General features: G+C 42.8%; 1 protein-coding gene across 1 annotated transcript; it reads left to right on the forward strand.

Moving 5' to 3' along the window:
- The first annotated feature begins 1,794 nt into the window (after window positions 1-1,794).
- Window positions 1,795-21,226, forward strand: LOC143140959 (CMP-N-acetylneuraminate-beta-galactosamide-alpha-2,3-sialyltransferase 1-like). The gene is made up of 7 exons (XM_076302133.1): window positions 1,795-2,067; window positions 14,205-15,198; window positions 16,099-16,292; window positions 17,483-17,662; window positions 18,864-18,909; window positions 19,158-19,277; window positions 19,425-21,226. The coding sequence occupies exons 2-7, from the start codon at window positions 14,908-14,910 to the stop codon at window positions 19,596-19,598; spliced, it is 1,005 nt and encodes a 334-aa protein (XP_076158248.1). The 5' UTR covers window positions 1,795-2,067; window positions 14,205-14,907; the 3' UTR covers window positions 19,599-21,226.
- Window positions 21,227-22,713: the final 1,487 nt, after the last annotated feature.

Here is a 22,713-nt window from a genome sequence, read left to right on the forward strand (position 1 = left end):
TATTTTGAGGATTCTAAACACACACACACACTTTAATACCTTTATTTGTGTTCACATTTTACAATAGATTTCATTGAACACAAACAATCTTAGATACCAGCATTGTAGCCTATGCCTCTGGTCTCAGTTCATGGGTACAAAAAAACAGCGCCTTCTCCAGATGTGGCGACTGCCAATTATCACAGAAATTGAGCAGAATTTTGCTAGAGCCTTTGCTCTTGTCTTAGAGAGACCAGCAATCTGCAACCCCCTGACTACTAGTCTGTGGACATTACCTAGGCTTCCAAATATATACACCAACAGCTTACATTTGTACCCAAGCTGTAAAACAATGTCTCTGAGTGGCACACACACACACACACACACACACACACACACACGCACACACACACACACACACACACAAGCACACAGAGAGAGAGAAAGAGACATAGAGAGAGATCTGAATGAGAGAGATGGCTTTAAATGAGAAGAGAAATATATGAGGGTGAGCATTCCCAAATTCCAGGATCTGAATTTAATATATCACACTGCTGTTGAATTCTGACAAGACCTGCAGTGTTTATGCTACCTGGTCAGAAACAGGCAGCAGACAAGAGACATTGTGCTGCTGTAAATGAAAATTAATGCAGATGATTTTTTAGGGTTTCATGCTGATATTAACCAAATGATGTTCTTTGATCTGGTCATTTGTGTACTGCAATGTTGCCCTGCATTAGATCTGACGTAGTATAGGATAGTATAGTCCTCGTGAATAAACTGACTAATCAACTAGGCCTACATAAACTAATTTATGATTCATGAAACATGTCTGCACTGCGTAAGCTAGGCCTGAAGGTGTGCCTATCAATTAATGTATGTATTCAGTGTTTTATGTATAGCAACAGTTCCCTTGGATCATTCAGTTAATTATTCATGTCCATCAGGCATTGCAGTTCAATGCTGTTGCAGATGTATATCATTGCATTATCATGTTATCATGTGTGTGACTCTAATGCATAAAAATGGTCTATTAGTCAAGTCCTCTAACTGTAGTGTATGTCACAGTCAAATCCAAACAACCATTTGAAAATGATCCCTTAGGCCTACCATGGGGTGTTTATGCTATTGGTGACTTGTCTTTGATCAAGGTTGGTCTAGACTACACTGTCATTCATATCTTCAGGATCAGGATACATCTCAGGACAATAGTAGTGAGTAGGCTACCTGTCCTCGGCGCCACCTTCAATAACATGGGTAAAGGGGAGGGGCGGCCACACAGTTCTGCTTAACAAAGAAAGGTCATTGGTGCAAGCTTGCAATTCATGGCCTCTCAAAACAAATATTACGGTGTTGCTGCATTCCAGATATGGACCGCTAGTACTCAACTCTATTCCGTATTATTACCATGTTCGCTCAGGTGTGCAGCGCCGTTCCAAATGATGTTCAGTCAAGGGCATCGCATTACATCAACATTATTTCTTGAAGTGGTGATAGAAATGATTGATTGACGATAGTGCATCAATGAACTCCATCATAGGAAATAGCCTGTCTTATGGTAACGGTATATTTATTTACAGTAGTCATCCACTTTACGAGAAGTGTTGTGTTGATGATAATGAAGATGAAGTAATCATAAAACAATAATCAACAGATTTAGGTGCTAGTAGGCCTACAACATAGCGGTATGATATGGGCTATCCCCTCACAAGAAAGAGAGGGGCGTCACTCCTCTTGTGTCTTTTCGATCCACGTGGCCACGGTGGGACACAGAGGAGCTGGAACCCGTTTGTAGGAGAGCAGTTGACTCCACTGTTTGATGCAGCGCAAAGCTGCTGAACATTGTGAATCTCCCCCGCGGAGCCATCCGTTAGCGCGTTAGGGAAAGAGAGAGAGGGTTTGTTTTGTACCAAGGGCGATTACTGAATCATTGAAATGCAACGGTCAACCTGGTAGTTTTGTCTTAGCTGTTTTTTAAGTGCAGATGACAACATAACATATAAAAGCCAGCACTACCCGCCGCTGCCAGACCGAACCCCCAAGATAACGGTTTTGCGTCCATCTACATGCGCTCGCAGGAGATTTCCCGTAAGTAGCCAGCCCCTTTATAGTAGAAAAGCACGGACATTGCCTTTCGTGTTTTGTCCTCTGCATGTTTTGGGTCAGGCTTGTCCGACCTATCATTATTGTAGAAGCCTGCATGTGTCCAACATTTCAGATTGTCTATTCCATGTTGCAGAATAACTGTTCAAGTTCTGGCTATTTTCAATTTCAACCTACTGTAGCGCGGGGCTTTAATGCGTTGTACAAGCGGGGAAAAAGTATACAACAAGAATAAATGCAGATAAGCTTGCTGTAATTTTGGGAGTTTATTTTATTGAAAGCAGGCTGCACCGAAACTGTTTTCGAAGGTAAAGAACGATGAGACTGGCTTAGGTTTGTAATAAGTTGACAGGAAAGAAAGATTTGCTGCGTAGTTGTGTAGCCTATTTATTGGTGATTTACCACTGTACGACATTGTCATGTTTGGCATGCCTGCAACATTAGCAGTCGAATGTCTTTCTACTCGTCATTAAATATTTCAGTGATTACTTCTGTTTACTGTGAGTTTGGAATTGTCACCGTGGCTTTCTTGACCTGCAGTGGTCTCGCCAGGCAGTAATTTTGCATTATCTTCTGTACAAACCACTGACTGCTGAACATATTCGAGGTGAAAGCCATGTTGCGCAATAAAATCGACTTTGGTTAGGTGGTATCAATACAATAGCCTATGGAATAAAATGGAGGGTTTTTTTGCGCGCACGTCTCTCAGGTCTGATATTGACTTTACACGCAGATAATGTCTCCGTTTATTCATTCCACCTATAGCGCCGTCATTAATACTTCATTTCCCACTTAGGCTGTCCAGACATCTGTTGAGTTCTCTTTGATGCCACAGATGTTGCGAGAGGAATGAAAGAAATCTCACTGTAGAAATATGTGGTTGGTGTTTCAAAGTATGAAAGAACTCTGTAATTAGATCTTTACATTACTGATCTCTCTGTAAGGCACTTGAGAGATTCTGGTCATATGAAAAGTAGTACAGTGCTGCCTGCATGTTTCCATCAAGAGAGGGAATAATTATTGGCTGTACATGGTGAGAAACTGGTGTGGTTTGGTATCTGATCATCCATGAATGAGCTGGAGAAAACTTAACATTGTTTCTCTTGGAACTCCGATATTACTTAGCCAGACAAGTGCATTCTCTTGCTCACTGACTCTTTCTTTATATTACATGGAGGTTGGTCGTGCATTTGCCTGAGGATCAGGAAATTCTTGATTTTCACAGTCCGTCCCCCAGAAAGATCAAAGAATTGGTGAGAAAGAGAAAGAATGTGTGTGTGTGTGTGTGTGTGTGCGTGGGGGGGGGGGGGGGGGGGGTAACATGCATCTCCTATTTCCTGTGTCCTGTGTTGGGTTGGCAAGGAGGACAGGAGCTGTGATGGGGAAATGATGGGTGCTTTTAATTAAAGACTAGCAGTATTGTAGCAGACCGGAGCCCATGTCGCCATGCCTCTGTGGCTGTGGCTGTCTCACCAAAAAAAAACAAAAAAAAACAGAAAGACATGATGGCGTCTGCCAGTGCGATTCAGCGCATGATTACTCTCCGTGCTGAGCATGGCTGTGCTGTCGGGAGACTCACACAGGCCCAGGACTAGAGCTGTGGTCGGCTCCACTGGAGTGTTGAGACGATCCCCAAGGCCAGTGTCTGTCTACACCCCCGCTGCTGAAAGAGAAATATTTGCAGATTTTTTGAAAAATCTATTTCAGGAGGGGGTCCAGGACACATTTTTTAACCCCTCACACCCGAGCCCCTTCTCCCTCTCTTCCTCCCTCACTGACACCCCCCCCCATCTTTCCTTTCAGAATGTGCTTTTAAATTCTGTCTCTTCGCTAGATTCACCCTCTGTTTCCACTTAAAGATTTGGCCGCAGACCAAAAACCTGCAGGACTTCTTTCCAGCCAGCCTGCAAAGTTTTTTTTTTTCAGTGATACCTAGAAAAAAAGGCATGTTGAGAAGGCAAGCTTGGCGTCTCAGGGGCCAAGTCTTAAATTACATGTGTGTATCCATGGCCTTACTCCCTACCTGAGCTGATTCACTACAACCTAATGCTGACTGCTGCTGTTTCAAAAGTTTATTTCAGTGCATTTGTTTTGTAAACAAATTGGGTTGACATTTATCCACAGATAGCTTGTGGTTTGTGTCCATGTTTATGCGTGGGTTTGTGTATGTCTGTGTGTGTGGGGGGGGGGGGGGGGGGGGGGGGGCGTAGCAGCAAGAAAAATGTGGCCCGTGCACAGAACAGTCCGTGGGCCCCTTTCCTGTGGAGGACCCCTCATCTGCTTCCACGTGCAGGCAAATAAAGACCTCCCACCCTCCAGCGGAGGCTTGGGTTACTTGGTTCCACTACGCCGGTTCCCGGACTGCTTACCACCTGACGGCACCTATAGAACCCACCGTATAGGGCTGCATGTGAAACGAACACCTCTTTGTATCACCATCGAGTGTGCAGTTGTTTTAATCTCCCCGGTTAAGTTTTGTCAAAACACTGCTGCACTTCGACTGCCAACAAATCCCCACGTTGATCGTGATAGTCTGCAGCTGGCCGTAGCGGTGGTGGGTGGGGGGTTGTTGTTGCTCAGTCATAAATAAAGAAATAAATTGAAATGTGCATCTCTGCAGCTGGTCTGCATGGAGAAGTGGAATGCATTATGTAAAGAGTGTAAATAGTGGCAGATGTTTCATCCCTTTTTGATGACCATTCAAGGTTCATGTACGCATTTGGTAGATTGCTGTGAATGGAGTGACAGTTTGTTTTCTGGCACTCCCTCCACCAGCACCCCCACTCCCTCCCCATCTCTTCTCTCTCCCAGTAATGGCCAGATGTGATGTCCTTGATACCCACCCACCCACACAGAGACATAGACACACACACACACACTCATACACACACACATACACAGTCTCACAGAAACACACACACACACACACTCTCACAGATGCACACACACACACACACACTTACACACACACACACACACACACACTCACTCTCACAGACACACACACACACTCACGCGCACACACACACACACACAAAGAGGTAGATACACACACAAAAAGAGGCAGACACGACACCTCCGTGTTGTCATCCCCTCCAATGTGTTGAGGCAGGCAGCAGTAGAGCGACGTGGAAGTGCTTTTCCCCTCAGCAGATGCCGTGCGGCAGCTCTCGCGCTCTCCAGCGAGAAGCATTGATTGCCACCACCGTGCGCTGAAGCCCATTGTTGCCTTCCAGGGGCTTTTAGCGTGAGGTGCGAAACATGCTCAAGGCCGCCGATACACCATGAGTGGCATGTTGGTAGTGGCAGAATCCCACTGGGGCCGATGCTGCACAATTAGCCTGCGATTGTTCTGTCATCGTCTCCTTTTTTTTCCCCTTCTTTCTCTCACTCTTCTCATCTCTGTACCATTCCTCGTCCTTATCTGGTGTTCTTTGCAGCAGTGGCTAATTGTCATGCTTTAGCGGTTCATAGAAGCTATAGCTCTGGCACACAGAGCCATCTCCCTTATAGTGAGGCCCAGAAGCTGCGCGCCACCTGCTCTGCGTTTTGAAACTGTCCAGGTGTGTGCTGGCAGGGACCCCAGGACACACGCTGTCAGCCTTATGGGCATGAGTTTACCCTCTGTTATGGTCATGGTTTCTCTCTCTCTCTCTCTCTCTCTCTCTCTCTCTCTCTCTCTCTCTCTCTCTCTTCTAATTATTTATAGGTCTGTCTGTCTGTTTTTCTGTCTATCTGAGTGACTATATCTATTTATATAGACTAGTACCTGTGGCATTTATCTCACTTTTGGTATTTCTCTCTAGTGTTTTGATAAGGCCCAGGTGAATGAAATAAAGCATAACAAACAGCAAACGTCAATAAACAGACTGGTTCCACAATACGCTCCATGACACGTTCGGCTGCAGTGATCTGACACTAGGGTCTAAGCCTTGATGTGGAAAGTTGACACTAATCCTATTATGTTTGGTGCCTTTTGTTTTTAAACAATGCCCATGATGTATGTAAGGGCTTTACCCACCAATCCTTTCAATCATCACAATATTTTTTGTGGAGACATCACACCCTTGTGTTCACACAGTTGTCTGTTTTGTGGCCAAACACAATAGACTTTTCTTATCGAAATCAATGGAATGTCTGTTCAGTTTTTTTTTAGTCCAGATTGGGATCACAGTCTTGGATATGCACGGATTCCTATCTAGTCAATTGTTTCCCTTAAAATAGCAGTAGTTATCATTGACACACAGCGGACGACTAAAATGCACACGTAGACAAATGCATATCAAACACGTATAGTGATCTATAGAAATCGGAAATTCATAGAGTGACTATGACTAGACATTTTATTCTAGCTCCAACATTGTTTGGTGTGTAGTTTATGTTCCTGTTTCTTTGCTGGATATTGCCACAGACACATTGAGAGCGTGCTTATATGCCCACAGAACGTGCTCAAACACACAAAACATACCCATACTATACATACAGTATACCCACACAATGTGCAAACACACACACAGACGATTTTTACAACGGCCAGAAGAACAAACGCCTTACAGACGGCAGTGTAATGGTAAGATCTCTAAAGTCTGGAAAAGATTGAGCCGAGCCCATGCTGTAGGCCCTCTTTAATTTCAAAGCGGTTTACGGCATCATAATCCAGCAAGTCCAATGCAAATGGCCAGGGATTATTATTTGTAAATGAGTAAATAATGCTTCTAGCTGTTCTGCAAGCGCTGTTTAAAAAATGAATCTGACTGTGCAGCACTAGAGGTATGCATGATTAAGCACAGATGTTTAAATGACATGCTCTTGTTTGCAGAAAGGACCTATCTTGTAACTTGTAATTTGTTAGCAATGGACCGCTGAAATCTAGGAATCTTTCTGGTATCAGAACACAAACAACAATTCAAGCTTCAAGCAAAAAGGCTCACTAGAGGAAGTATGTTCTGCGGCTCGTATTTCACCTCGACCTTTGGATCTTGCAGGGTCATGACTCTTGACCTCTGTCAACCTCTATGACTTTTACTATGGGGACACTTGTGAGATCAATAACAACTCACCTCACACAACAGAATAAGAATTTGCCATTTTCTTTAGAAGCAATGAGAAATGGATGCGCATAAGAGTTGAACTCTGCCCACCTGCGCTGGTGTGCAGGGTTGTACAATATTGTCAGAGTAATCAAATGCCGAAAGCGGAGTGCGTCGCACCGGTCTCCGCAACGCTAAACAATGAGTGTGAAAATAGATGACAGGGCAAAGCCTACCATATGTGACTGCCCCTGGGAAAAGCAGGCCTTGCCTCTCAGGTGTGGCTATAATTTGAGTGATGAACAGAGGTCCATTTACCAAAGAGGAAGATAATTACTGTAATTTACAGCAATGAAAAGGTTCAAAATAGCTCTCTTCTAATTGAAATGTATCTTTGCCAAAGCTAGGCTAATTTAAGCTGTTCTATTATTGTTGTTTTCAGAATGTTTTATGGCTGGTTGTAAACAGAAAGAGAGTTTACATTCAGTGCTTGTTAGACACACATTGTCCCACTGCTAGTCTTACACTGAATGTCAAAACTCTACTTTAGACTGCAACGACTTTGTTTTTCAGATTTGTTTAAAGAACATGAGAGAAAAAAATAGTTCTGCAGATTGCAGTGAAAGAACCCTAAGGGTTTCCACTTGGAATCCTTTTGGATGCTTCTGGCAATTGTCGTTTTGGTAACACTCCATAATAAGGTGCCATAATAAATAGCAAACTAGTAATTACCTAACCCTTTGTTAATATTTGTTAATTGTTACTAACATATCTATTTGGCACAAGTTAATAGTTTTTTCCATCATTAATTAAATATTAGTTGTTTGCATAAAATCTGTATGTTAATGTTTTAGCAAATCTATTAACTAATATTGTATTAATATGTGTTAATAGTTAACTAAATGTCTTTTTGGCACTAATTAACAGTTATTTCTTACATCATTTAAAATTGTTAAAGGAGAATTCCGGTGTGAAATTGACCTTAGCTGCACTGAAAGTACAAAGTACTTACATGTGTCCAATAGGCACCTTCGGTCACCCCCTAGTATTCCGAATTGCGCCGATTTTTGCCGAACTTGCATAAGGTTTTCAGCTAGCTGTGGGGGCATAGCGTAACCTATGCAGCTAAATCGCTATTTTTACACCATTAAAAATATTCCAAGTAACATTTAAAACGAGATACTGAGAACTTTGGCAGTGCACAGGAAGTTTATTAAAAAAGACTGTTTATACAAGCAGTACCTTCAGAGAATCTCTCCGCTGGCCGCCATAGTAGTATATAGCTATAAGCGTGGGGCCCCTTATAATAATGTTGGTTAAGCTTAATTAATATATTAGTAATATATAACTATCAGTATGAGGGACCTTATAATAAAGTTGGTAAAGCTTAATTAATATATTAGTAGTATATAGCTATCAGTGTGGAGCCCCTTATAATAGTTGGTTAAGCTTAATTAATATATTAGTAATATATAACTATCAGTATGGGGGACCCTTATAATAAGGTTGGTTAAGCTTTATTAATATATTAGTAATATATAACTATTAGTCAGATGGTGAAGGGACTGAGACCAAAACTGGCTAATCACATGTATTCCTTTAGGAAAAGTTAAAACAAAACATGCCTTCAGGCAATGGCATACATAAAACAGCATCTGCACAAGCAAAATAAAAAGTAGTTGAATGGGCTATATTACATGCATCATTCCTATACCATCACTGTCAGCCCTACTAGCAAGGGAGACATGCGACATGGAATGTTCAGGTGCACAGAATGACAGTTTATTAATATTCTGAGACTCACTAAACACTCACAGACGTAGACCATACGGAGGTAATGCATAAACATAATGCTAAACTAAATGTACATTCATTTCCTGCTAGACTGAATTGCTCTTTCCATGCACACTAAGCTAAACTACACTGAATGCATGGAAAGTTGCTAGTGGAGTTTACAGCTAGTCACGTTAGACCTATGCGTTACGGTACCGATCCACTTGCACGACCCGACATACGCATGGTGTCGCGCTGCCTCCCCTCGTTCAGTCGTGTGTGGGCGTTTCGTTTAAAATGTCAGTTACCAGCTCATATTCAGTTCGTTTTAACGTATCTTAAGTGTTTTTCCACAAATGGACCACAATTTTAGGCATGTACTTAACAGTATACAACACATTAATAGCCTAAACAAACTATGCAAGCCATTTCGAAATCTTGTTTTATTTAAACTACTCAATGCAATCTCAAATCCTCACCAGAAACACCAACAGTCAATATATTCATCCAAATCCTAGTTTCGTTTGTTTTATGGACTATAGGTGGTCGTGGAAGAGATCGTTAAAACACTATTTGTCTGTTAAGCGGAACCAAAGTTTCACAGGCACCGTTGTGGTAGAACAAAGGACCTACAAACTCGTCCTTTCATTGGAGAGTCGCCTCGCGCTCAACGGATTCATTTGCATAAAGCTGGGCATCGGCCAGCTTTTTGACGCGCGACATTATTTCAAATGCAGCGCTGCCTTCCCGGAATGCTTTGCGGGCGCGTTAAAGTCGCTTGACGTCACCCATAGGACTAGAGTGGAATGCAACACGACAAAAAGAAGTGTCGTGCAAGTGGATCTGTACCGTTAGACTCAGTGTGTACAGTATGAACTCGTAGTCATAATGAAAACATTAATAAACGTTCTCTAAGTTGCTAGAATTGCACCCAAATCCTAACAATACATATAAAGTAATACAGGTGGTATATCGAAGTTTTCAACTTAAACAACATTTTACAGTTACAAAATTAAAACAAAGTGGGGAGTGCTTTATACAGTCAACCTACCCAATGCAAAGAATACCGCTTCTGATCGGCTATGGCAACAATACAAGGACAAAACGCAGCAGAGCTGCAGTATACCGTTTCTCCAAAGGGGGCTCCAAAACACCAATCTCAATAAAGCTGCTTAATTACGGCGAAAATCACATACAAACACTAAACTACATTTCTAACTCTGTTACACCCCTCTCCCCTGAATTTCACCAAATTCAAGCAGCAACCAAATAGTACTTCCAAAGGCAAAGAGTACACTACTTTCAAACACTAGACAGAGGGTCACCAATTACAGGACAGCCAACCACAAAGGTATCCAATAAGGATGAAGTGGAAGAAGAGGTGCGCAAACTCTCACACAACCAACCACTTGCAGTAGGGTGCCTTATACACCCCACAAGACCATAAAGCCATACACCATAAATTCCATAAATTTTCCACAAAGCTAATCAGAAAAGCTAGATAAATAATAATATGTCATTACCTTTTATATTAGCATATAGTTTGTAAATAAACATTTAACATTTAAATGATGTAAGAAATAACTGTTAATTAGTGCCAAAAAGACATTTAGTTAACTATTAACAAATATTAATACAATATTAGTTAATAGATTTGTTAAAACATTAACATACAGATTTTATGCAAACAACTAATATTTAATTAATGATGAAAAAACTATTAACTTGTGCCAAATAGATATTTTAGTAACAATTAACAAATATTAACAAAGGGTTAGGTAATTACTAGTTTGCTATTTATTATGGCACCTTATTATGGAGTGTTACCGTAGTGGGTACTATTCTGGGGAAGCATTTTTGCCAACAAGTGGCTCTTTGTTTGGACAAAGTTCCACATTTAACCTTTAGTTTCAGAAAGAATGCCTCAAGGAGTTCTATTGCATCCTCTCTTCAAAGGCCATTTGCTAGCTTTTGTAACAGTAGCCTAAGGATGGATGCCAGGACCCGTGAACAGTAACAGTACCTTGATGGGAGGCTGCTACACACAGCGTCAGCGCTCCCCACCGGCCTGATTTACCTCACCTCCCTCGTCGCGCCCCTGGAATATCTTATTCAGCCTTAAATATTAATGCGACTAAAAAGGCGCCCACGGAATTGAGTTAGGAGGAGGTGTAGAACATGTCAAAACAAAAAAGGCGTTTCAAAGCAGACCGAGCGAAAGACTTTAAACGGCCCAGCTCTCTCTGATGTGTGTGTGTGTGTGTGTGTGTGTGTGTGTGTGTGTGTGTGTGTGATGTGTGATGTGTGATGTGTGTGTGTGTTACTCGGGGTGGGGAAAATGTTGATTGATGGATGAGGAGATGAGAGAAGGGAAAGGAAGCCCTTGCTGTTTTATATTCCACAAGTTGCACCCAGATGAGAGTGCAGAAGAGAAAGAGCGAGACAGCTCAAGAGAGAGAGAGAGAGAGAGAGAGTAAGCAAAAGAAAGAAACCCCAGATCTATATGCACATAATTTTAAGAGCGGCAGGGGGACTACGAAATATTCCAGGGCATCAGAGACGTGTTTATCTTCCTGTTAGCCTACGCCTGCTCTCCTTCTCCATGCCTGTCACAGTGTTTTAAGTGTTCCTTTTCATTAATGAATAATGAAATGGATATTATGCTGTTTTCCCCCTCTACATGCCCAGCTGAGAAGATGGAATCAGAGGCCGGAGGGTTGGTGGGTGGGAGGGATAGTGCACTTGCCCTTGAGCACTTCATTAGATCTTAATTGTGGGAATGTTTCATTTCCACGGCCAGTGGAAGTTTGCATGCTCCTACCCACCAACAGTGCAGTGCCGCTAAGCTGTCCATTATGCTGTGTGTGTGTGTGTGTGTGTGTGTGTGTGTGTGTGTGTGTGTGTGTGTGTGTGTGTGTGTGTGTGTTTTCTCTCTTCCCTCATGCTTGCCCCATTATTTATTGTAGATTACAGTGCTTTAATACGCTTAAAGGGAGGTCCCTGGCTGCTGGGTAAGCTCCACTCTCCATCTGCCTGACCGTCATAACTTTTTTTAAATAGAATCTCATGCCCAGGTTTTGAGCTGATCTTCTGAAGTGAGCAGTACAGAGTGATCTTCTCCTCAATAGCTTCCAGCAGCCCGAGACATTCCGATGTTAACAGTCAGAATCTTAATTGACTGTGCCAGTGTATCTCTCCCTGCTGCAAACATTCCCCTTGACCATCCAAATGGGTAAAGGTCTCGCTTGCTTGACCCCCGCTGTATGTCAAGCGGGCCCCTATCGATTTCCTGTGCTGGTAAACAAACCAGTAGGAGATCAAGAGAATACAACCTTCTTTTTGGCAGTATGAAAGGCTTAATCCTAATGATATAGCACAGTACAGCAGACCACAAGAACAAGCTTGGAACAATGCCCCTGGGATTAGAAGCATTTGAATGCTTGTGTACAAAGGGGGAAATGGACAGGAAATAAGCCTAAAATCTTAATTCAGTGTGTGCAGAAGGCACTCCAGGCTCAGTGCAGGGCTAAAAGGGGTGTATTTTTTTCCTGTTAGCATATCATGCCTTGTGACCTGCATGGTTGTTAGCAACAATGGTGCCAAGAGTTTGATAGCATTCTTCTGTGTAGGGGTCACTCTGAGTTGGTAGGGCTACTGCATGATAATTTGGCAACTAGGAGATGGTTTACACATGGTTGCGGGCGATTTAGTGAAGAGAGTTTGTATCTGAATAAACTGAATCAAATTGTATTGTTGGGTAGGCTGATATATCTTCGTAAAAATTGCAACAGATGGCAAGAATGAAAAGTATTTTTTTTAATTAGGATGGCTAATGCACCTTAAAACTATGAATATGCGATGAGGGTGATTTTCAATTTATTTCCTTAGGTTTTACATTTCTAAAGCCAGCAGAACAGTCAATAGAAATGCCAATATATTGTAATGTCTACCAGAATTGCGAGAACCATGACCATAACTAAATGTGACTGGTAATGAAATCGAATTATGGCATCCCTAAGTGATTCGTACCTCAAGTTTGCAATGCTGAATGTTCAGCAATTTTCAGACCCCTCTGAGTTGGCAGAGTACGAGTCCATTCTTATACTCAATGTGGTGCTTTCATGCAGATCACAGATGTCCCGGTGATTTATTTGGACAGCATGACAGAATGTTCTGGAAACCTTTCACTTGGCCTTGTATGGACTTTTTTTTCAGAGACATTTCCAGTTTTCTGCTGTTGAGGCCCAAAGGCGGGCTTAAAAATTGTTTCCAGTAATCATTACCGCAACAGCTTGGGGCCTCAAACTGCTCACGCGAAGCAGACAGAAGAGACAGACAGCTCTCGCCGAGCAAAAAAAAAAACACAACCAATTCTTCGTGGCCCTCTAAAAAAACCAAACGGCCGATGATTTCGAAATAGGAGCAAAACGCAAAAGGGGAGAGAATGTCACTACTGCTGCCACCTCTTTCTGCCCGTTCTTGACCCTTCTTCCCACCTCTTTCTGCCTGTTCTTGACCCCTCTTCCCTCTGGTTCTCACATCTGACCCTGTTTCCTGTCTTTGTCTTTCCTCCTGTTGCTGTCTGGTTCGGTGCGCACAGGTTTGCACAGACGCTGCGGCACAGATCAGTGGGACTAAACTTTGATCAATGCGTGGCAGGCCGACCCCAGGACAAGGACACCAGCCTGCGCCTTGTCACGCGCACACAGGGACCATCTGTTTTGGGGAAGAATCAGTCTCACTGTCACCTTCCCGCAGTGCAGCATGTCAGTGTGTGTGTGTGTGTGTGCGTGTGTGTGTGTGTGTGGGTGTGTTTTTCAAAATGCCCCCTCTAGCTGGTGCCAGTCTGAACCATGTCTCCTGCATTAGCTTCGCCCTCGGCTACCACAACACCCCCCGCCCACCCACCACACACACACACACACACTCACACACACACACACTCACACACTCCCCTGAGTGCCAAGCAGCCACATGCTCACCATTACTGTAATAAATGCAGATGCCGTGTCACCCCATATAATAAATGGCCCCCGCCTCTTGTCCACTGCTGCGAAAGTGACCTCATCTGTCATTACGCTCCATAGAGAACATGGCCATTTACCTGACAAGCAGACCCAGAGATCTACTGTGGTGACAGCACAAGCTGCCTACCTTCTGTCCAACAGCCTCGGTCAAAGAGCCCTTACTGCGACTCGACTCCTGTCTTTTATAAAATACATGTAGTCTGGTTTTCATTTCTATCAGGTTAGGTAGCAGAGGCTAACTAAAAAAGCATAATGCAGAAATTGGGACTAATGCCACTTGTTTGTTTTCCAGGTGGATGATTGTGAAAGACGGACTTGACCGGTCAGTGACTTCATTAAGTCAACAGACGGAATGCTCGGTGGCACGGTCACTCCTCCACCACTCCTCTGATAAAAGCCTGGTTGGAAGGCTGGCCCTTTGGGAGGGCCCAATAAGACTAGGACTGGAAATGTGGGAGCTGGAATTTTGGCTCATGCACACACTTCCATCAGCTATTTCGGATTGATGATTAATGATGGATTAACAGTCGGCGAATCTCCAAGGCACTGGAAAAGACTCAGCAGGCTTTGCTGAGAGAGAAAGAATTAACACCAGAGGCAGTTTAACTTTTTTTTTTTGCTTGTTTTTAATTCTTTCTGAGGATCCTTACTGCCAACTACAGGTATAAACACAGACTTTATGTGGCAAGGATTTGGTGGATTTATCCTGGAGAGTGCGATGCAGGCTCCAACAGCAGGTTGGCTCTGCAGTGGGATTTTGTCGCAAGCCTGCAGAATGGGGAATATGGACAACCTGGCGTGAAGGCACAATTTGATCTCTCCCTGGTGCTGTCTGTTCCCCATCACTTCCCTCTGTCCTCTGCTACGCTTTCCCTCCCTCCCTCCCTTCCCCAATCCCTCCCTTCATCACCCTCTCCCTCCCTCCATCCGTCTCTCCCTCCATCTCTCCCTCTGGGTCCTGTTGTCTAGAGCGCAGGGCCTTGCTGTGCCTCGCCATGTCTCTGCTCAAGCTGCGAAAATTCCGGGCCCTGACCCTCCTCTTCTGCGTCATTACATTCACCACGGTGCTGTTCAACTACACACTCCGCGATCCGTCCGGCTACTTCCTCAAGTACGCCTTCCGCCTGTCCGACAGCCTCTTTCCCAAGGGCCCATGTGGCTGCAGGCGGTGCCTGGCAGACCTCGAGGATGACCCCTGGTTCGCCGAGAGGTTCAACCAGTCCTTCCACCCGCTGATGTCCAGGAAGGGCAGTTTGCTCACCGACGACACCTATAGATGGTGGCAGGTAAAGGGGCTTTGTTCATCCTCTGTTGTCTTAGACACTGACACCCAGAGTCCATTCTCTCCCTTTTAACGGTTGGTAAAGAAACACATTACTCCTAATTAGAATTGACTCACAAGGCTATTACCCTGCCTCTTCCAAATGTGATCGAGCTTGGCACCTGTCACTTTGGATTTAATTGGAAATATGTCATGGGGGAATGGGTCTTTTAAGAACCGTGTGTGTGTTTTTGTGTGTGTGTGTGTGTGTGTGTGTGTGTGTGTGTGTGTGTATGTTTGTGTGTGTGTGAGAGAGAGAGAGAGAGAAAACTGTAATAGGAGTAACCCAGCTCTGTGTTCTAAACCCCCTAGCTAAAATGCATCAGCTGAGATAATAGCTGTAATTGTTGTCCAGTGTTTATCTGAAGACAGATATTCTGCAATCAGTGTGACAGTATTGTTTTCTGCTTTTGGGGTGACAATCTTTGTCAGTCATAACATCTATTACAATTTGAGTCCCCTTAGGCAAATAGTATTAGCTCTCAGGTGATAGTTTTAAGTTTGAGAAAAGGTTGAATTGTGGTTGGGCCTCTTTCTTGCATGTTTAAACTCATTCCATGTGGTATGATGACCAAACCCTGAGGGCCTATGTCTTGACCTGTTCAAGAGTGGCCCTGGTCTAGAGCAAAATTTATTTCCCCCCTGGGAGTGCATAGCACAGTCCACAACATCTCCTCAAAATTCCAGGCATTCCTGTGGAAAAAGAACATTGCTTTACTTTGGAAGAATTGCCTACTTCACAGATTGTGCCAACTGATATTACTTTTACCTAGCCTTGGCATAACGCACGCCTACATTGCTGTAGTATAATGCATCTTCACATGTATTTCTCTGACAGGGTTGCTTTCTTTGTGTCTCCTAACAGTGGCTGCAGGCTGAGAAGCAGCCAGCCAACTTTAGTGAGGTGGTGGACAAGCTCTTCCAGATCATTCCGGATAAGGAGTTCTACATGGACTCCGGGCCGGACCGCTGCCGGACCTGTTCTGTGGTGGGAAACTCTGGGAACCTCAAGGACTCTCACTACGGTCCTCTCATTGATGCTAGCGATTTTGTCATCAGGTCTCACTCGCTGTTTCTACCTGCTTTCTATGGATCGCTAATTAGGCTAATCGCTGCTCTGGGCAAGGCTATCTGTTGTCCTAGCATAAACCCGCTTTCATCTGTCACGTTAGCCAGCTTTCACACTTTTAAGGGGCTATCACATTGTACACAGTATGCGCTGCGCTCACCGCTAGGTTGCTCTTGGTTGAGGTAACGTCCCAACATTTTTTGTTGTGCTTGCCGCTGGGCTCAGCGCAAAATACCAACGACGCACGCGCAAGGGCGGCAAAGCGGCAAAATGCTGAGCGCAGCGGCAGGCCAGTTCTTGCGCACGCAAGCCATTGACTATAATACTTTTCATAGCGCATGCCGCGTGTAATGTGACAGGCCCTTTAGGAATCATCCCATTCTATTCATTTCCAAGGGCAACAGCACACTGTCTTGCACTTTAAAAAGCACAGTGATGGGTCTTTGCAGCAGGATTGAACTGAAAATGTAAATGTTCATGTTTTTTGGTCATTAAAAGAATACTTGGACCAGCATTTAGAAACGTCTAGAATAATATGTATTCCAAACCTGCATTTTCAAGTTTTTTTTATTTTTTACCTTTCTACATTTGGTTGATGGCCTCTTACAGAAGTTGCCAAGGGTCATTAGGATCGCAGTATGTGTGTGTTCCTTTGGGTAAATTTAAATGCAAGGTCTGTCTTCCACTGTTGTGAGAGGCTGCAGAGCAACGGCTCATGATATTGCCTGTATTCAGTGCTTTGCTTGTGGGAATGGAATTAATCAATTTAAACAACTAATATCCATGCTAATAATCATTTGTGCCAGAAAACTATTTGCACATGTAAAACATTAATTTTCTTTATTTTACATCAGCTATTTAAAATTTTAGCAATTCAAAGGAATGTCACTGACATCCATTTTCATTGCAAATGTACATGTGGTAATTTTGCAGTAGTACTATCTAAAGGTATATTTTTTGTGTGATAACTTACAGTTGTAGCGTTTGCTTTTGTGGATGTAATTACATTCATATGCTGTCATTCTTTCCCACAGTAAATACACCAAAATCCAATATGTTTTCATATTCACACAACCCCAGAGACTTGGGCTATATTAATGTATGTATGTATGCATGTATGTATGTATGTAATGGATGTTTAAGTGATTTGTCTAAAGATTTTCTCACTCTTTCTTCCTAGGATGAACCAGGCTCCTACCGAGGGTTTTGAGGAGGACGTGGGACGCAGGACCACCCATCACCTCATGTACCCTGAGAGTGCCGTGGACCTGGACAACAGGACCTGCCTCATCCTCATCCCATTCAAGACCTTGGACCTAGAGTGGCTCATCAGCGCTCTGACCACTGGCACCATCACGTAGTGAGTGGGAACGGGCATAAGGGTTCTTTGTTGTTATTGTTTTTTAAACTTTAGAACCAGCACCTTTCCTTTTGTCTGTGCTACCACCACATAGTGAGTAAAAAAAGGTAATTCCACCGCGCTTCTGATCGTCAATCTGGTGCTTCACAGGAGTAGTAGTAGTAGTAGTTGTAGTAGAAGTGATAACTATTATTTTCCCTGTGGGGCAGTTGGGTTTGCAGCACAGTCGCAAGGCACTTCATGACAGGACATCATACATATGACACAAACAAATAGTCCATACTGCACATCAAGACACCGACATACTGTATGTACCAATCATGTGAAGAGAGAGAGAGAAATCACCAGAGCGATATTACATCTGCATTCTGATCTTCATCAGAATGCAGATGTAATATTGTCATTTTTATTTGTCACATGCATAGAGATACTGTTGTAAAACATGTAGTGAAATGGCATTTAGCTGTTCAACTTGTTTGTGCAGATGTGTCCTGAGGGATCACCAACTGAGGGATCACCAACAATTAATCTTTTCATCACTAACCACTACTACAAAACACTGGAACACTTTTATCTGTCAAACAAATAAATAACATCCTTTCACTAGTTTTAAGCAGAACCTTTAAAAGTAGTTTTAGGACAAGCTGTATAACTGTTTTTATGGGTGTACTAAGCACTCTGCATACTATTTAGGTCAACAATGTGTTTGCAACGCTGAGAGGATTCATATGCAACAGCACTTCACCGTCTCATCCATGGCAGCTGCTAAATTTACCAAACATGATCCTCTGGCCCCGACACCTACTGTAATTTTTCCAAGCTGTCCAAGAGCTCTTAGCAGCCATTGTGTCTGATTAGATGTCGGAGAAGTGCACCACTGACGGCTGAGTTGGCTCCGGTGGGGGCTGTTCTGAAATCCAGATAAGATCTATTAGCAACACAAAGGCAAACCACACTGAGCTCCAGACAAATGTGGCATTCTGACAAAGCATTTGTGCTTTGTCTTTGCTCAAAGACTGTCAAACAAAGTACCCAATGCAAGGGCAGTGTCACAGAGAATGATCAGTTCTGATAATTAATGACAGGCATCTTTGTGTGTGTGTGTGTGTGTGTGTGTGTGTGTGTGTGTGTGTGTGTGTGTGTGTGTGTGTGTGTGTGTGTGTGTGTGTGTGTGTGTGTGTGTGTGTGTGTTTTCTTTCAGTACATATTTACCTGTCATCGCAAACATAAAGGCCAGCAAGGAAAAGGTAAGACCTCCCCAGATTGTTGGTGGGCAGTTTCATTTTGACATGTTTTTTAATCCTTCTATCCACTGAGTAACATTTGGCATAGATATATGTTTAATGTTTGTGTTCTTTTAGATGATTTGTTTGTAATTCTAAAGGTGACTAGACAAATGGAATACATGAATGTGATATCAAAAACCTGTTTTTTGAAGTTAGAATGAATTCCAGTGATAGTGACATGGGATTTGCTCTGCTGTGAACTCCTGCAGGTGATGGTGTACAGTCCCAGCTTTTTCAAGTATGTCTATGACACATGGCTGGATGGCCATGGCAGATATCCCTCCACGGGGTTTCTCACTCTCATGTTCGCCATTCATGTGTGTGATGAGGTGAGCTCTCTGTGTTTTTTCACTCGTTCTCCTTTCTGTTGTCTGTTTTGTTGTCCCGCTACAGTTGTCACGGTCACATTCAGATGTTTCGGTGTAATAAAGATGTCACAATCAATAAGTTGAGTTGAATTGTTTGCCTATGTGTAGGTGAGCGTGTATGGGTTTGGAGCAGACCAGAATGGAAACTGGCACCATTACTGGGAAGACAACCTCTTGGGAGGCGCTTTCCGCCACACTGGTGTCCATGACGGAGATTATGAGTACAACGTTACTATGCTGTTGGCAGACAAACACAAGATCAAGCTGTTCAAAGGGAGCTGAAATCACACCCAATGGGGGGGGCAAGGAAAACACGCCTGGTTTGATGACTAAGTCACTCGATCGCACAGTTCCTCGCACTGTGACTAGTTACAGGAAGCGCACAAAGAAATGCATTACACATAGAACTGGTGATCCTTCTTGAATTTCCCCTGGGGATCAATAAAGTATCTATCTATCTATCTATCTATCTATCTATCTATCTATCTATCTATCTATCTATCTATCCTGCCAAGAGATCTAATCTTGCCATGATCTTGTTTGCCATTATTTCAAGAAGAAGAACCCCATTCTAATATGTTCTCATGCAAGGTAATATCAGATGAATTGTTTGAGGGCTTGTGAAACCACATGAAACTTGAACTTAGTGAAAACTGGTTGCGTCCTCTTTCTCAAGAGGGGTAAGTCTCTACCCTCCATTTGTTTTTCACTATGATCGTTGATATCAATCAATGGCTGTGTCTCAAACCGTCTACTATGTAGTGCAGATATTGGGACAATACTAACCATCGAAAAGTGGGCATAATGCCAGTTAGCGCACTGACTGAAGTAAGCGATATGAGACACAGCCAATCTGTTTACATGTACCTAGAACTTGTGTTAGTTACAACTGAAACCACAACTGTGAAACAGTGGCATGATAGTATTGGCTTTGGCATCAATAATATGGGACAGCAGTATAAGTATTCCTTCATGACAGTTACAGTGAACCTGGCTTGGCAAATCAGTCAGGTTCCTCCATTTGACAAGACTGGCAGAGGGCCATGTTTCTCATTGGACCTGCTTACAATGACCAGATGGCCGTGAAAATTATGGGTTGGTTGCTGTGTGGGAGTGTGTTGTGTTTGGCATGTCTCTGTATCTTAGTGTTTGTGTTTGTGTGTGTGTGTGTGTGTGTGTGTGTGTGTGTGTGTGTGTGGATCTGAAAGCTTGCATGCCAGCTATCACGCATGACTGTGATCACCATAGTTGGTCCAAGGTGTGAGACGAGAGCCACACTGTGATGGACAGGATGTCAGTTGCTGTGCCCACACAACCTCCAGTCTCACCTGGCCTTCATCCGCTTCCAGTCCAGTCCACAGCTTTTGTGTGCAGTGATAAAATGCAGCCATTGCTCAGCTTTTGACCATTTACCTTACTTGCCTACTATCTACAGTTCCAAGCCTGTGCCAACACATCCAAGGCCGATGTTGACATGTTCTACATTACAGTTATGTAATGTTTTGTCATGTTTTCAGGGCTCTGTCAGAAATTCTCTCTTTTTGTAATGATGTGTGAATGATGGGGACAAATGTACAAGAAACCCATCCAGTAGGCTACACCACTAATGCCTGCCCTTGACTGAAACCTTGAGTGAACAAGGCAATTTTTTGAAGAACCAAAATGTTGTCTTGGAAATAATGGACTGATGAATGCTTCACTAAATGAAGTGCCTTATTTCATTTAGTACTTCTATTTGTTTTGTAGGCAAAGTTGTACGGTGCCTTTAAATGTTATCACCAGTTTTCTATATTTGATAGATGTGTTTTGTCCTCTGAAAATGTTAATGAAGCATCATCAATGACATAATTATATCATGCCTATTTACATAAAATGTTATTTAAAATTGTTTGAAATTATCACTTAAAAATATTAAATAAAATATATTTTCTAACCCCACAATTCATTTTGCTTTATTATGGTTTCCCCTATTTACAGGTTAGAAATGAAGCAATTTATTCTGCATAAAGCGGGGCTTACCCTGCGATTTTGGGTCCGATTTTGGTCCGATTTCCAGTGGTAATTGTAGGGCTCTTTTGATTCTGATCGAATTTCAGCTTTGTGATGCATCGTTGGGTAACGAGACAATTAACCTGGCAGATGAATCTCTGGCATGTGATGGACGAGTAAACAAACTGTCCATGAGCCTAAACCAGTCTACCTATTACTTATGCAACACCGCCCTCTAACGGCCATGTGTGGCAATCAATGTGAATCAATGTAAACGTATTCTAATGTATTTTATTTAAAAGAGATGATAGTTTATCAAAAAATACATGACAATACAAGGCTGCAATCAGCACCTATAAACCTAAGCTAAAATAACTACAGCAAAAGATGTATGGAAATGTTTATAGTTTGTTTTAGGTCATTACAGTTTTTTCTGAATGCTTAAACACAACTGTGATTCTTATAGCACAATTCCTAAAACTATTAATACTTATAGCAAAACCACTCACTGAGTTTGCAAAACTAAAAGCACAAACACTGCTTTGCACACAGTTTGCAATTTTGTAACACACACTTTGCACAACTGTAGGCACAATTCACTGCACAGCACTCTTTTTGTGGAACTGTAAACACAACTCATGCTTTACACTCAATTTCCAAATGATCAACACACTCCTAGCAAATCTATACACATGTATGGCTATTATTTTCACTATTTTGCCAACTCTCTGGCACACTTTCTCATGTGAAAACTGTTTTAGATAATTAGTTCACTTTGCAATCAGCCTAAGCACTATAAATAAGCCACAGGTAATGTACAATGGGTACAATAGAGGGAGCAGGAAGAGTGAGAAAAGTAAGAATTAGAGGAGGCTGAAGAATAGGACGTGGAGGTGAAGAAGTAGGAGGAAGAAGAAGAGGAAGAGGATGCAGAGGTGAAGAAGTGAGAGGGAGGGGATGACAAGGACAAGGAGGTGAAGTTAGAGGAAGAGGACAAGAAGGAGCAAGAGGAGGATGGGGAGGGGGAAGAGGAAATTACGGTAAGAAGAGAAAGAAATAGCCCTTTTACAGGCAAAAAAATCAGTCTACATGTGGGGTTATTGTCATGTCAGGCCTGGATACGGCATTCCAGAATATATTTCCCCTGGTGCCTTGGACTAGGACATTGCATTTGATGTAGACGAAATTTTGAGAGACGACACGATGTAGACTGATTTTTTTTGTCTCAGTGAAATTACTATTTTGTGTTTTGACTTGGAAAAACACACTTGTGTTTATTTTGATGTGTGTAAATAAACACCAATACTTGAAGTTTGGATCCCTGTATGTTTACAGAACTATGACAAAAGTATGACCTCAAAATGACATAGTCTACCTTGTGCACAGAGAAAGCAAAAGCCAGATGTGT

Source organism: Alosa pseudoharengus, unplaced genomic scaffold, assembly GCF_046254945.1.
Source record: "Alosa pseudoharengus isolate Yale_2024_CS ecotype anadromous, Long Island Sound unplaced genomic scaffold, YU_APseudo_1.1 YU_APseudo_1.1_scf_23, whole genome shotgun sequence".
In the NCBI taxonomy this organism is placed as follows: domain Eukaryota; kingdom Metazoa; phylum Chordata; class Actinopteri; order Clupeiformes; family Clupeidae; genus Alosa; species Alosa pseudoharengus.

What these genes read in the sequence shown, in the direction of transcription:
- LOC143140959 (XM_076302133.1), top strand. Translation starts at nt 14,908, where the DNA reads ATGTCTCTGCTCAAGCTGCGAAAATTCCGGGCCCTGACCCTCCTCTTC. An exon ending in ACACCTATAGATGGTGGCAG is followed by an intron (nt 15,199 to 16,098) that starts GTAAAGGGGCTT and finishes GTCTCCTAACAG; the next exon opens with TGGCTGCAGGCTGAGAAGCA. An exon ending in TAAAGGCCAGCAAGGAAAAG is followed by an intron (nt 18,910 to 19,157) that starts GTAAGACCTCCC and finishes GAACTCCTGCAG; the next exon opens with GTGATGGTGTACAGTCCCAG.